This window comes from Notolabrus celidotus, chromosome 9 (assembly GCF_009762535.1).
Source record: "Notolabrus celidotus isolate fNotCel1 chromosome 9, fNotCel1.pri, whole genome shotgun sequence".
NCBI lineage: Eukaryota > Metazoa > Chordata > Actinopteri > Labriformes > Labridae > Notolabrus > Notolabrus celidotus.
Genome location: NC_048280.1, coordinates 7,217,359 through 7,233,019, shown reverse-complemented (window position 1 = coordinate 7,233,019; position 15,661 = coordinate 7,217,359). Strand labels below are relative to the sequence as shown.

The window sequence follows — 15,661 nt, the reverse complement described above, 5'->3', positions numbered from 1 at the left end:
CAAAGAAGAAGATGAGGTAGATGAGGTAGAAGTAATGAGCTGTTTTATTGCTGTGAGATCACAGCAGCACTGATTCAAATCAGAGTAAACAATTAAAATCCATAATTTTACAGCTATAGTTTACTGCAGATGCAATCAACCATTAAAGTGACAGATACCTACACGTGTACACATAATATACAATGAGAGTTTGATTCAAATAGAAAACTTAAAAGTATTAAACTAAAGGGGTACAGTTTGGAGAATCAAACTAATCAAAGGTCAAAGTTTCTGTCGTCCGCTCAGTGGCAGCTTGTTAACTGGAGGTCAGTGGGAGGGATGGGATCCGGACAGTCTGTCGTAAGGCACAGCCAGGCCGATGTTGTAGTTGTATCCGTGCGACTCGATGTAGTCGGACCTGCAGATCGGCAGGATGTGATCCTGAGACAGCGCGTCCTCAGAGAAGTCGTAATGGCAGATGACTCCTCGGTGTCTGAGGAGGGAAACAGAGACGTCACTCATTTCACCTTTAAGACATTGTTGACACCAGATGCTTGAGAGGAGCAGACAATCATTATGACCGCTACTATGAAAATAACAATGTTGTACAGCCATTTGAGCAACAGTTGGACAGTTTGGAAAGTACCTTTGTTTGTGCCATATAAGGGTGATAACGCTCATGTCTGTACACTGAAATTAAAGCTTCAGCCGCTTAGCTTAGCTGAATATTAAGACCGGAAATGTCTCAGAAGGTGATACCGTCCCAGTCCTAATCTAAACCCTCACTGACTTCACTGACCTCATGTGAGCAGTGCCGACAGTCTATGAGGGCCAAAATATGAAAATATGAAATGCTATCCTGACATGAAATGCTCTGTTTGTTTGTTTTTAGCAAATTCTGACAAATTAGGGAATCCATTGATGTTGATTCATTCAAAAATTGAAATCAAAACATAAATTAACCTACAAATATGAAGTAGGGAACTGGGACAGGACAATAGGGAAAGTCCTTGGGTGCACAATTTAGCAGCTAAGCTAAACCAGCGCTCTTTTACAGGGGTTCCCAAAGTGTGGGTTTGGACCTCCAATAGTACATTTTACCCATTATAGTAAAAAATATCGACAAAAAGAGACACTAAACTTGTAATAAAACCTTGAAAATAGAAAATGTAATGATTTTTCTGCCTTTCTTTTTTGCCAGATAACTCCTAAGTTTAGGGTTAGTGAACAGTTAATTATCAAAAGCATCAGTAGCAGTAGTTTAAGTCATAACGGCACAGGAAACACAGCCACATGCTCATATAGGTAGGCTAATTTTCTGCAGACCAGCTAAATGAAGCCACATTAAATCACTTTGAGGGACAGTGGGGGTCGCAAGTCTTTGGCACCCTATATTTTGGGGGTTGAGGGCTAAAAAGTTTGGGAACCCCTGCTCTGATGCATGCTTTTTATTTTCTATCTGTAACTTTATTGAAAACTATTTTAGAATGAGAAAATGTGATTACTTTTAGTACACAAAGAGGGCTGGACAATCAGATCCTTCACATCAACAAATTATCAATGACCTCTGGGTAAATCTCAGCAGGAAGTGAATAACACGGCATTGTTGAGTCCACATCAGAGCCCTTTAACACTCGATTTGATGATGGGACAGCATGAAGTACTCACAGACATACCAGGAATGTGCCTTACAGTCAGACTTGATCAGGATCGAGCCAACATCTGCCTATGAGCAAATCTAGAGCTTACTTTCTACAATTTTATATCTAATATGTGTAATCCCAGAGAGGAAGGACATATAGAAACATCAGTTTGAGGTTTAAGAAGGAAGTATGTACCTTACTATTTATTTGCCAGGATCAGAGAAGTGACTGTGGACTGAGCCAAAATATCAACTATTCTGTTAAGGATGCTCTGAGTGTGCTTTCTTAAACCTATAGGAGAAGCAGCCCAGGCGTCCTGACTCTCAGACTTTGTCAGCTTGACAAAAACAAGGGAGGTTGTATGTAGAGGAGAGATCTGAGAAGAGAGTAGAAAGGAGAGTGGTAGAAGAAGAGTGTGGGATGATCAGTGACCTGCGGTGAGCTGTGAGGTCATCGTCTGTGATGCAGGCTCCCCGTGGCGACTTGTCATCGGGGACGTTGGCTGTGAGCAGGGTGCTGGTGTTGAAGCGGACATGCCGTACAGGATGCCTGCAGCACGGACAGAAAATAACACCTTCAGATTTAAGAGTTTATTCTTACACATCTCTTTCTTCAGTGTGTTTTTATTTTTGCATGAAAGGCTACTGAAGAAATGTGAAACTATTTGGAGCTAGACATTCTTTTTTTTTAACATCTTCCCTTCATTTGGATCATGTGGATGTAAAATAAACTAGTTTCCCAAATTGCTCATGTCGCCATGAAACCATAAAATTCTTTATTTGTAGTATTTGTGATAACTTGGGGAACAATAAGACACCAAAATGAGAAGAAAAAATCTACACAGTACTCAGAGTCTTAATTAACTCTTGTCTCAAAGGCACACTCCACAGCGGTGATGTGTGAGGAGCTCTGTTACAAAAACAGATGTGACACCTTTGAAAACTGTTCAGCTTCACATGTTTTCAGTGTTTCTGTGAGTTCACATCTCCTCTCAGGAGGATCAGAGGAAAGACAATCCCACCTGTTGTGCATCTCCCACAGCTTGGCTCCCATCCTCATCTCCCACACACACACCAACCCTTCGCCTCCGCCGCTTACAATCTTCCAGTCGTCCGCCTGAACCGAGGTGACGCCCAGGTGGTGGGCGTACAGGGACGCCACAGAGGAGCCGGCTCGTAGGTCGAACACCCTCACCCTGAATCAGAGGTGAGAACAGATTACATGTTTCATTCAGCGGTTCAGCTGAGATATATGATGCGTTACTTGTGTCAACCCCAGAGGGATGCAAAGCACTTGAGACGTTTCATATTTTCATTTGATTTCCTTCAACACTAGAGTCTAGGAAAAGAACAAACTGTGTACAATAGTATCAGTCACTTCCAATGCAGCATGCCTGTTTTGATTTAACGTCCCGTTGACAGAGGAAGAGGACTCCAAGGCCGCACAAGAGAGGGAGTACAGTGAATCAAAGAGCGCTTTCATCAGCACACAAAAGGACTCTATTCTCACATTTAGAGGAACTTTTCAACATCCGAGCCAAGAGAGCGAAGACAAACACAAACTGGAGCACATGTGCTGACAGCTTTTGTTCCAGATTTACTTTCCCTGCACTCAGCTAGAATATCTACATTTCTTCTTCTACCGTCTTCCAACACAAAAAATGAATTCAGCATGTTGACTAAATATGGACCAGTTTACTTCACTTCAAAATAAAATCCATATTCCTGTGAGTTTAATTAGTGGCACGCAGGCAGAGAGCAGATAAAAGTGAAAGTGATGAGGCTTGAAAATCAATGGTCTGACTGATTATAACAGCTGATCACAGCAAAAGGCAAAAAACTTTGATCATAGATGTGAGAGCAGATCAAGAAAGAGAAAACTCTGCATTATTTATTTTTATAAATATCAGCCTATTTTATCTTTCTTTTTTTAAGCAGCCTGTTAGCCTTTATTTGACCCAACAGCTGAAGAGAGGCAGGAGATATGGGGAATATAAAGTATGCCACAAAGTGGCTTGGCCAGGGGTCGAAACAGCGACAATAGCTATTATACAAGGGGTGCACTATTAAACCGCTAGGCCAACCCGCGCCCCTTATTTTTCTTTCTTTTTTGATACTCAACTCAACTTTATTTATAAAGCACCTTTCATACATAAAAAACATGCAGCCCAAAGTGCTTCACAGAGTAACAGACAGTAAGAAAACAACAGCAATGGTAAAATTATAGAAGGCATGGTTTAAAAAAAAAAAAGAAATACTTAAAAAAATAAGTAAGAGTGGAAATAAAAGTTTAAAAGATCGATATCAGATGAACACAATAAGAACACGGTTTTCAGTTTTTATCTGTACCTTGTTTTATTGACCTTGTGTGACCTGGCTGATGTCATATTTTTATTTGTATCTTGTTTGTATTCTCTGTGTGTTTACTGTTGACATATTGTATCATGTTTGCTGATATATGTTTCACACTTAGTTTGTATTCCACATCGTCCTTTTTCATAATTAATTGATGATTGTTTTTAAATGTAATTCATTAAAAAAGCATGCTTAAACACACTATCACAGGAGAACTGGGTTAATGAAGTGTATGGATACTTGTCCACTTTGGGTTTCCATATATTTATAAATGTGTGGATTTATTTCATTTAATAATCTGATTGGATCAATGTTTACAATCATTTCTACAAAGCACTTTATACATCATTATTCTAGATAAGAGTGACATGTTCTGTCAAAATGTAATATTCTGTTTCATTGTTATATAATATAAAATTGCTGTAATTATTATCATTACTATTATTATCACTATCATAATAATCATAATAATTATGAGTATGATTATATTATTATCATTATTATTATCATTATTATTATTATTGTTAAACTTAATCTTATACCATCATCATTATTACTATTATTATTATTATCATTTTTTAAATTATTATTATTTTTTTATTTATCTTGTTTTTACATCATTATCAATATTTTCATCAATTTTATTCTCATTATTAGGATTTTTATTATTTTAATTTTTAATAGATTGTTAATAATATCAATATGGTTCTTTTCATACTTATTTATATCATGATAAATAATAATCTTATTATATTTATCGTTATAATTAACATTATTTTTATCATTATTATTTGTCATCATTATTGTTATCAAAATAACATTAGTTTTATTCTTTTTATGATTTGAATGGTCATAATTATTAATAATATGATTATGATTATGAATGTGATTATTATTATGAATATCATACTTTTTTTTTTCCTACTCCAGTATTTGAATCAGTGTTTGTAATGCAATAAATGGCAGAATGGGCCGGTTTTACTCGTGCTGGGTTTCCTGAGCAGCAGCAGCCCAGGGGACCTGCAGCTCCATCTGTTGTCATTGTGACTTTATTACATCTGAAAGCATCCAGGACATGACTCCATCCAGCCTCAACCTTCTTCCAATACCTCATTAGCATAATCAAATTCACTTTGGGGCCTCAGACAGATTTCATTTCCGCTTCCAAATTTTTAGAGTTAAATGGCTAAACGGGCACCGTGGACTTGTTGTCCTTGCAGTTACTTCTGTGTGTTCGGTGGCATTACGTGATGGAAGCACACGTTTAAACAATGAGGACTGAGCATTACTGGCAGACCGCAGGGAGCCATAAATCTAACGCTGGAGGCAGCTCGTCTTTAGTGAGCTGTCAGTGGACAGACTCCTCTTCATTAATCAGGAGCGGCTAAGTGAGGCAGAGGCTCCGATAACTCTAGTTAGCTTCTTAATCCTACAGCAGACATGAATCATTCTAATGTAGAGGATTATGTTTGATGAAAAATGGGACTGATGATACCAAGCAGGATTATTTTTATGTCTTATGAATAGATACCTTCAACTTGAGCTATTAAAACATAGTATTGCTAAAACTTGTTGCAGGTTTTCTGTCCTGCAGAAGTTTCAGGTACAACTTGTTCACTTGTCCCCTTCTCTGCTCCAAGATCTGGACTAGATCTGGTCCAGAACAGTCCTTTATAAACTAAACTATAAAACAGAGTGGGGCAGCTGTTTGAATCAAGACTAAAATAACATTTAAAGTATTCAAAAAGAGTTATCATAACTCCTGACTGAATTATATAATTCATATATAATCACACTATATTTCAGTTTCTGCATATGTGTATAAACGTATATTTTCTTTGTGTTAGAGTGTAAACTAAATTGTCTTTTAATTTAAATTAAAATTTTGAAAGAAAATGATGTAATAGATTTAGTTTTTCTTATATAATTAGTCTCTCTGTTCGAATATTACTGTAAATGTTGTATTTTAGGTCTTTTTATGTTGTTTCCATTCATTTTATGAAGTTTCTGTGCAGCATGAGCTCACATTCTATATATACAAGTATTTTTTTAATGGTTGTTTGTAGATTAAATGGTCATCCATCCATCCATTATCCTGTTTGGGGTGGCGGGGGGCTGGAGTCTATCCCACCTGACTTTGTGCGGAAGGTAGGGATACACTCTGGACAGGTCACCAACCTATCACAGGGTAAACATGGAAAGACAGGCAACCATTCACACTCACACCTACGGGCAATTTAGAGTGACCAATTAACCTTGGACTGCGGGAGGAAGCCAGATAACCCGGAGAGAACCCACACATTCACAGGGAGAACATGCAAACTCATGGAAAGGCACCAGCTCGACCAGGGATACGAACCAGGAACCTTCTTGCTGTGAAGCAGCAGCGCTTCCCACCGTGCAGCCCGATTAAAAGGTCAATTAAATACAATTTAAAATGTTCCTTTTATTGGATCGAACAGCTGAAGAGAGACGGGGTGCCGTTGGCGTAGCGGTCTGGGCGCGCCCCATGTACAGAGGCCGTAGCCCTCGTCGCAGAGGCTGCAGGTTCGATTCCAGCCTCGACCATTTACTACATGTCCTCCCCCACTCTCTACTTCCCACATTTCCTGTCTCTCTCCAGGCTAATATGCTGGCACGTACATTACCAATGTGCACAGATAATGTTAAAACAAAGCTTTTTAGAGGGTACTGTACTCCTCTTTATACTGCCCATTTGTGGTGCAGTTACAGTAAAGCTAAAATGAAAACGCTTCAGGTAGCATATAATGATGCATATAGAATCTTCCTTAAACTACAAAGATGGACCAGTGCAAGTTTTATGTTTGTATCAAACAATGTCCCTACATTTCATGCTGTGCTAAGAAAGTTGATGTATAAATGTATGTGTCGTTTAGCCGATTCAGAAAATGAAATTTTAAGGAACTCAGCCCACATTAAAGGTGACATATCACGCTTTTTACATCAATATATATTGGTCTAAGAGGTCCCCAAAACATGTCTTTAAAGTTTATGCTCAAAAAAACACTTTGAAATCAGATTTTGGCATGCCTGAAAAGCCCTCTTCTTCAGTCCTCCTCAGAACAGTCTGTTTTCTCTCTGACCACGCCCCCTCAGGAAGTGGATGTGCCTCGGCTGTCCAGCACGTTGATCTAATGTTTACATGTTGGCTGAAGATACACGGCTGCTCATAGATAGCGTTACTTCAACCCTCTGAATCTGATCCAGAATCTGATCCTGACGGAGAGGCGCCTGTAGCAGGACCTTTCTGAAGGATTGGTCACAGATTCTCTGTTTCTTGTTGTTTTATTTATCAGTATGTAGACGTGTGTCTTGGTACAAAGCTACGAACATGTAGCTATGTGGCTATGCTAACTAGCGCTAGCACTTATCCATGATAAATAAAAATCATCCACTAGATCTTCAAATCTGCAGACGTGGGGAGTAAAACCGACCTCTGCCAGAAAGGCAGCAGGACCTTTTCTGAAGGATTGGTCACAGATTTAGTGTTTCTTGTTGTTTTATTTGTCAGTATGTTGACGTGTGTCTTGCTACACAGCTACAGCTACGACTTGTAGCTATGTAGCTATGCTCACTAGCGCTAGCACTTATCCATGATAAATAAAAATCATACACTAGATCTTCAAATCTGCAGACGTGGGGAGTAAAACTGACCTTTGTGTTTATTAAGACAGCCTACAACTAGCATGCCTCCCTCCTAAGCTCCTTGTTAGCACACATTTGTGCAGGTAATGAAAAACGGAGGGGGGATTCAGTATTATTTTATACAGTCTATGGGCTGAACAAGCTCCGAGCTCTGACTCCGTGACAGACTGGATATTGTTGTTACGTAACAAAAACACGGAAGTCTGAAACGGCTCGTTTCACACACATTTACAGAAAGGTGTAGAAATCAAAACAGGGGCAGAATGGATTTTTTTCATTCTCCCCCCGAGAATACCCCCTGTAGACATGCCAGGGAAATATATTTCAGGTAGAGAACCATTATAAAGTCTATTTTGCATGATATGTCACCTTTAAGTGACGCAAGGTATTTTTTTTCGTTGGAAACACTGGAACAAATGCCTTTTTATGTTTTAATCAAAATGAATGTGTAAACTTTAGTTATGTGATCTTTGTATTTCTTTCTGGACATGTATTTTACTTATTTATAGTCTTTTATATTCATTTTGTGCTGATATGGTGCTGAAATAAAGTATATCATCATCTCTTCAGCTGTCCTATCAAATAAAGGCGAAAATGCCCAAAAGCATAACTTAAAAAAAAATAAAAGAACAGCTGAAGAGAGACAGGAAATGTGGGGAGTAGAGAGTGGGGGAAGACATGCAGCAAACTTCTGAAGCCGGGGGTCAAAGCTGTGAACGCTGCAACAAGGATTATAGACTCTGATATGGGGCGCGCATTTTAACCGCTAGGCCAATGATGCCCCAATTTAAAATGTTTACTGGTGAGTGAAATAGAGACAACCGGGGATATTCTGGAGCGATTTATTCCTCAGTTGCTCAAACGTGAATTTGAATTCCAGCTAATACACTCGTCTAAAGATAAGAAAACTCTCAGACAAAAGTAACGATGACTCTAAATGCTCTTTTTGTGGATTTTGGGTCAGCACCAGTTTTTCTCTGAAGTCGTTTGAGCAAAGCGTGTCAGTTCTTTAGTTCAAAAAACAAACAGCAAAGTCAGCTTTACATCACTTCATCACAGTCCATCTCAAAATATCTAAGATTTCATTCAAAGCAGAAACAGTGGACCAACGTAACCTTACTAGTGTGATAAAAAATGTACTTTATAGTTTTTAAGTTGGCAGGAAAAGATTCAGTGAAGTCTAAAGAATGATCCCAAAGCTGGACTCAGTCCTTCATAATCAAAGTGACCCACAGCCACAGGTGTGACTCTCTCTGTTTCTCCCTTTTCTCTCACTTTATTCAGTTGTGCTCTTTCCTGTTTGTACAAAATGTGGCCGTCGTCCAAGCAGCCCTTATCAGGAGCCCTCATTTGCTCCCTGGATCTCGCAAAAAGCAGAGGGACAAAAATCATTTGGACAAAAAGGAAGGGATGCATTAGAGTTTGGCCTTAAGCCACCCTGTTAGAGAGCCAAGATCACCGACCGTCCCTCAGTCTCCATCATTTCCATTTGTCTTCGACTGAGCATCAGCCGGGGCCAAAGTGGAGTCTCTGAACAAAACTGTCAGAGAACAGGATGACAAAAAGCACGGAAGGAAAAAAAAACGTCTGATTCTTTAACAAAAAAACAAAGCAGAACATTTCTGCACCCACTTGATGAACATTTTAACAGAGCGTTTTCTGACATGGTTGCTACGAGGCGTAACCAACTGGAGGAGTAAAAAAAAAAAACAGAACTTAACAATATGATACGGTCCATCTCTCCCTTTAAGCCAACTACTTAACAGCCAGATGGATTTGGTGCTGAATAGAAACAGCAGGGGCAGCTTTGGATGAGGAGGCGCCAGGGATTTTTGTCTTGCTGCCAGCGTGTGCACTGCGGCACTCGTTAACAACTGAAGAATAGATGAGAATGACTCTTTTATGCTTCTTTTCCTCATCTGGAGAGCCAGGTTAGCAATGTGGCAAGCATGTGCAAGTGCACACATGTGTGGCCAGATGTCTTTCTTGAATAGTTTCCCAGGTAATAGAGGAGACAGACGGAGAGATGTCTCTATTCAACACAAAGAGCGTCTCACATCTTTCAACATCTTTTACAAGGTGTTTAGAAGCTCCCTCGCCGAGGCTGAGGAGTGTGAAAAATGCTCCGTTTGAATCGAGCCTTGTCTACTTACACACCTGTTGACCACTGCAGGCAAGACTCCATCAGGTGTCACTGTGGGAAACTTGAGTTTTGGCTCAGTTTCGTGTCTTTGTGAAGTTTAAAGAATCGGCTCTATTAGTTCAGGGAGAGTCCGTGAGAGTGTGTCTTACCTCCTGTCTTTGTTCCCACACACCAGCAGGTGAGGAGGGCTGTCCCTCAGGTTGATGCAGGAGAAATCTCCAGTTGAGTTACCGACACAGACCACAGGTTTGCTCGTCTCCAGGCTGTAGATGTGGATCTAAAGAACACAAATAATAATAATCAATATTGTTGATTTGAATTATTACATTCAGTTCAACTTCCATAATCATGATGTAAACGAACCATAAAAAGACGCACACAAAAAAACAAGGCCTTGCAAAGGATATGCCACCACATATCACAAATGATGACTGTGTTTGATTTCAGGACTTATCAGATAAGTATTTGCCCCAAATACTGGGTTATACATTATAAAGGGACAGACTTTAAAAAAAGGAATCTATAAATACTATCTAGATCATTTACATATTCGTAATTGCGAAACACTTACAAAAACATATAGCTCCCCCTTAATCACCCCACTCTCTGAATGTACATGAATAAAATTAAAATAAAAAAAACACAGAGAAGGGTGAAATGTGTTCTCATTCAACTGTAGTTTGAGTATATATCTTTTTTTTTTTTTAAAAGCAGCATAATAAATGATAAAAGGGTACAAACGCAGTTAAATGTATGAAATAATTAAAAAAACAAGAGAGTAAATCATTTAATTAATTACATTAATAATTCTATAAACCAATAAATAGTACAATAAATAAAACATTTAAATTATTTATTTATTTATTTATAAGTAGGCCAAATCACCATGTTCCTAAAAGCAAGTTAGCAAATAAAAAGTGAGTCACTGTCCTGTTATCTGAACCATAGTCTGTATATAAAAGGTGGATACAGCCTTTGGCTTCAAAAGGGATTCAGTGAAATGAATGCTTCAACCTACATTCTTTCTTTATTTCTCTATTTTCTTTTTAAGATTCTTTTTTTCCCCCTTTATTTAGAGGATAGGACAGTGGATAGAGCAGGAAACAATGAAGAGAGAGCAGGTAAGACATGCAGTAAAGGACCAAAGTGGACCTGACAGACTGTCTGCTTCACAAGACTCCAGCCTCTGTACACCGAGTGAGCTCAACTGAAACCCCAACCTGCATTCTTCCAAATGACCAGCAGGGGGCGACTCAAGTGGATGCAAACACATTCAAAGAGAGCACTAAATGAAAATCGATGAGAACATTTGTTTTCCTCCCTGTTTACTTGATACTTTATTTTGGACCCATACGAGCTTAGAAAAGCATAAGACATAGGGGATATAAACAAAACACTGGGACGACAAAATGAATACAGTTTAACATTTTACAGTGATTAAGACAAAGAGACTTTGTTCCAGTGTTTCCAAAAACAAGATGAATGATGAAAAGAATTATGTCAGATTGGGATGCAAACATATCAAAGTTCACAACATGTCATGGACCATCATTCAATCATAGGCCTGATAGCTGATCCGTGCGCTGCAGAAGGAGAAACACGTGTTTAAGAATAGTGCAAAACCCAATGAGCTTTCTCATGGCAAAGTACAAACACAGGGAACAGTACTTTGGTTGGGGTTAGTTCAAATTAGCTGAATAATGTGGTACAACTGACCCCGTCTGCAGCAGGTGACAGCCTAGCTTCAGTTTCAGCTCTTAAAGTGGTTCACCGGCCACTTTCTCAACAAAGAGGTTTAGCTAACCAGGACCCCCTGTGGTTAATATGCTTACTACTGAAAGAACCAGCTAGAAACACCTCACAGGAACTTTGATTGTTTAAAACCATGATACATTTTCCACATACTTTATATCCAGACATGTGGTCTAAAGTTTTGTTCTCATTCAGCCTTCTTATAACAGACTCAGTATCCCAACTTTTTAATTCTCTGCACACTGAACAATGTATCACTGACGTTTGTGTGTATCATGTATCATACAGACACTCGCCTAGCTAGCCAAAGTGATTCTATGCCCGTTAATGAAAAGCAAAGCAGCACTTAAGTCTTAAATCTGGGGGAAGAAAAAAAACGAATCACCTCCAGGCATTCTTCATCTACAGACAGAAACGCACACCACCGCCTCCGGCTCTGCGGCTGCAGCAAACTTTCTTCCTTCAACTCACAATGATGTCATCTAGAGGCGGCCTAATTGGTCAATTAGCGGCTGGTGTTTTCTCATCCAAATGAGACAGAACAAACAGGATAACCGCCAGGCAAAATTGACTTTGAATAATTAAAACGATAAAGAAATTAAACCGAGGGAGGGATGGAGTGAGAGTGAGAAGAGCCAGAAGGTAGGAGAGAAAAAGGGGAGACAGACAGAGAGGAAATGAGAGAGAGATGGAGAGACAGCGGGGAAGATAAAGAAGTTTGAAGGAAGGGGGAAAAATAGAGGCATGATGTAAGCCTTAAGGAGATCCCAGCAGTTTCTGTGTGTCCCTTATTACAGCCAAGCAGAGCTTTAATTGTGCAGCACCCAGGGGCAAAACCCAAATCACACTGGACTTTGAAATGACAGCTTGATAGGATTTGGACAGCTGAAGAGAGAGAGGGGGGGGTGAGCTGAGAAGGAAGGGGACGTAGAAATGAGGTTCAGCCTGCTGTTCTTCATGAATTATTATAGATATTTCTTATTAAATATCCACCCACTGAAATGAAGAAGTGCCGCTCAGGGATGCATAGAGCCGGTTTGTGATGATGCTGGGGCCTGTTTGGAGTCTGCAGCAGTATGTTCGGAGGAAGAATAATCACGAGGATGAGTACAGGAGAGTTGTTTGGTTAATGCACTTGTTGGAGCCACTGTGAGGCTTGCAGACAAAAGAAAGTGTAATGGCTGCTTGCACTGGGATGTTAATGTGATTACTCCCTTTGCTTTTAAAAAGATGAAACATTTGGCAAAGATCAGCGCACTTCTGAGAAGTCCTTTCATGCTGCTGTTGATGGTATTGCTGAGCAAATTTGGACAAAGAGTAGACTTTGATTTTGTTTTTTTATGGCTGCAACTACAATATTTATGGTAATACATTCATCTAAAGGTCATTATTAAAGTTAATGGATTGATCAGTTAGGCTCTCTATTTTGACATCTTCTGTTTCGTTTGTCAGACAGTTTAACATCCAGAGGCTTCTCTGTTACAAATTCAGCTCTTTGGTTGAAGCTTAAAGGCACAGTAAGGAGTTTTACTGTTATGTTAATAATATTAATAATTGATATGACTTATTTAGCGCTTGTCTAGATACTTAAAGATGCTTGACATTGTGTTCATTCTGTGACTCCTTTGAATGAAATTTGTAGTTTTTTTTCCAGGCAACAAGACTGCATTTCCCATGAGCACCATCACACGCTGTCTTTCACGCACATCAATTCCAAGAGAGTTCTGCCCGCCATCACTTCGCCTTCACATATTGCACCCTTGGACTGTATAGTACATGGAAGTGGCCTCTGTGATGACACGCATTGGTTTTTGAAGCAGAGTTTTGATGCCTACTGTCGGCAGTCGCCATGTTGAAAATGCTGACTGTGATGATCTAAGGACCAGAAATTAAGATAATCTCATGGAGGGCAAAACTGCAGACTTTTGGCTGTCACTCCCTCATGATCCTGTCTGTGTCTTACACAAACACACACATCTGAACCAAATATGGATTCAGAGCCACATTTGGTTCAGACACCATGTGGACAAACAGAGATTAGCACATTGGACCTGATGCATGATAATGGCAGTAACTAGACTTTCAGGCATTTGTGTTGTTTTTCTTCATGTGCAGTGTTTTCACAGTGGTAGAGATTCACGTGTGCAATTTGATTTCACTCTGCAAACACAAAGCAAGTAGAGAAGGAGAGAAGTATGAAACAAATCAGTGACTGTTTTTTTTGTAATTGTGCCTCTTGGCTTGATTATGGCTCATGGTTAAATGGTTTGGGCTGTTGCCCAATCTAATTCAACCAAAGCCAGATGAATAAATCAAAGAAACACAGATTTTTTTTTTACTTCTGTAGAGCACCATTCATGTGTTTGAGGTGCTTTAATTAACGCAGGAGTAGCTAACGTTTGCTAACTCTCCTGAGATAACTTTTGTTATTGATCAACTGATTGTTACTACTGAATCGAAGCATTGCTGATGTTTAAGTTTCCAGGGAGTTAAGAGGTCAGGATCCTGCACACATCACATTAAAATAATGCTGTGGGAATTAGCTGCCTGAAACAAAACTAAGCCTTCAAGCCAGTTCCCATTTCACAACATTGTAGAGCATTCTGCACGTCCAGTCCATCTGTCACTCTCCTACCATTAGCAAAGAGCTGTGATTTGGGGCCTCACTTCTGATATCAGACATGTTGCTATTGCATCTTACAGTTGAAACAACATCAACAGCAGAAATACTCTCAGTAACCTCTCCTCCACCTCAGCATCCACCTGATGGCTTTGGCTCGTAATACTGATAGGATTAGGGATGTCAACAATTGATTCTTAAGAACTTACTCGAACACATCCTTTTGTTTTGATTGTATATCACATGACGTGGAACAAACATCATGTGGTCTTATATTTCACTCAGCTATCAGGGAGGTGTTTTAAGTTTAAAGCATGTCTTGAATCAGCTGACTGAAGGTGTTGCGCACAGCGAAGACGCTCAGCTGGGGGCTGCGGATGAGTGACAGGTCTCCACGAGCGCTTTTTTTCCCCACTGCCGGGCTGATCATGACCTGCTTGCGCTCCCGGCTGACACCTGACCGCATTCACATTGCTTATTTGCCATAGCCGCCCCCACCCTCTGGAACTCTCTCCCCCCACACATCCGTGCTTCTGACTCACTTCATTCATTTAAGAAACAGTTAAAAACTTACCTTTTCAAACAGGCATTCCCCACACATTAATTATTCCACCTCTTCCCTTGTCGTCTGCTTGTCTTGTATGTCTTTATTTGTATTTATTTATTTATTGTCTCTCTTGTAAAGCGTCTTTGAGTTATTTAAAAGCGCTATATAAAACTTAGGTATTATTATTATTATTTATTTATTTTTTTTTCTCAATAAGAACAAGTAGACAGAAAACTGGACTCTGAGTCTAAAATATATTTCTGTTCTGTTCCGTTGTTGAAGTCTGAGCCTTCACTTTTATGACTGTATGTCCTCGGAGATTAGGAGCCTGCTCCACATGTTGATATTCAGCGTGTTTAACATTGTGAACACCTCAACATGATCTGTAGCTTTTCGATATTATCAGTTATATACATTGTGTCATGAAGGAAAATTTGATTCAGGGGAAAAACACATTTGGCATTGTTTTTTACATTGAAAAGTTTATGGGTTTTTTTATGATTAATTGATAATTGAAAGTTAACATTTCCAAAGATCGATCACAGAAGATACTTGAAATTTGCATCCATAGATAGGCTGTTATCATCTTTGCTCCTTCGCCTCTGTAGTGCTGATCTTGTCTCATGTTCCACACTATAATATTCACCTACATGTAGCCTGGTCGACTGATATTGTCAGCTGTGATTTCAAGGGTTTGTTTGAAGACCCTTAAGGACTAATCTACCACAGAACTTCAACTCATCCTTAATTTCTCGTATCTGTACCTCAGATCACAAAAAGACCAAACATCAGAACTGTCCCTCAGCCTCCCTGCATCCAACCAGCCCTCTCTACTCGAAGCAGCGAGAGGGTGACAGGTTTTCAGACGGCACTCCTGCTCCCTGCTCTGTGGTAGACGGACCGCACTGGACGGATAGTTTGCCAGGGAAGATGCCAGCTTGTATTGAATGCCCAGCC

The 15,661-nt window shown here is 39.6% G+C and overlaps 1 protein-coding gene across 1 annotated transcript in view; it reads right to left on the bottom strand.

The window, feature by feature from the left end:
* Positions 1-21: 21 nt before the first annotated feature.
* Positions 22-15,661, bottom strand: part of fbxw8 (F-box and WD repeat domain containing 8) — a 31,925-nt gene continuing 16,285 nt past the window's right edge. The window contains exons 9-12 of the mRNA XM_034692062.1: positions 9,935-10,062; positions 2,644-2,817; positions 2,055-2,171; positions 22-472 (exon numbers count right to left, since the gene is read on the bottom strand). Of these exons, the coding sequence (XP_034547953.1) occupies positions 307-472; positions 2,055-2,171; positions 2,644-2,817; positions 9,935-10,062 (585 nt within the window). The 3' untranslated portion in view covers positions 22-306. The remainder of the gene's footprint in view (positions 473-2,054; positions 2,172-2,643; positions 2,818-9,934; positions 10,063-15,661) is intronic.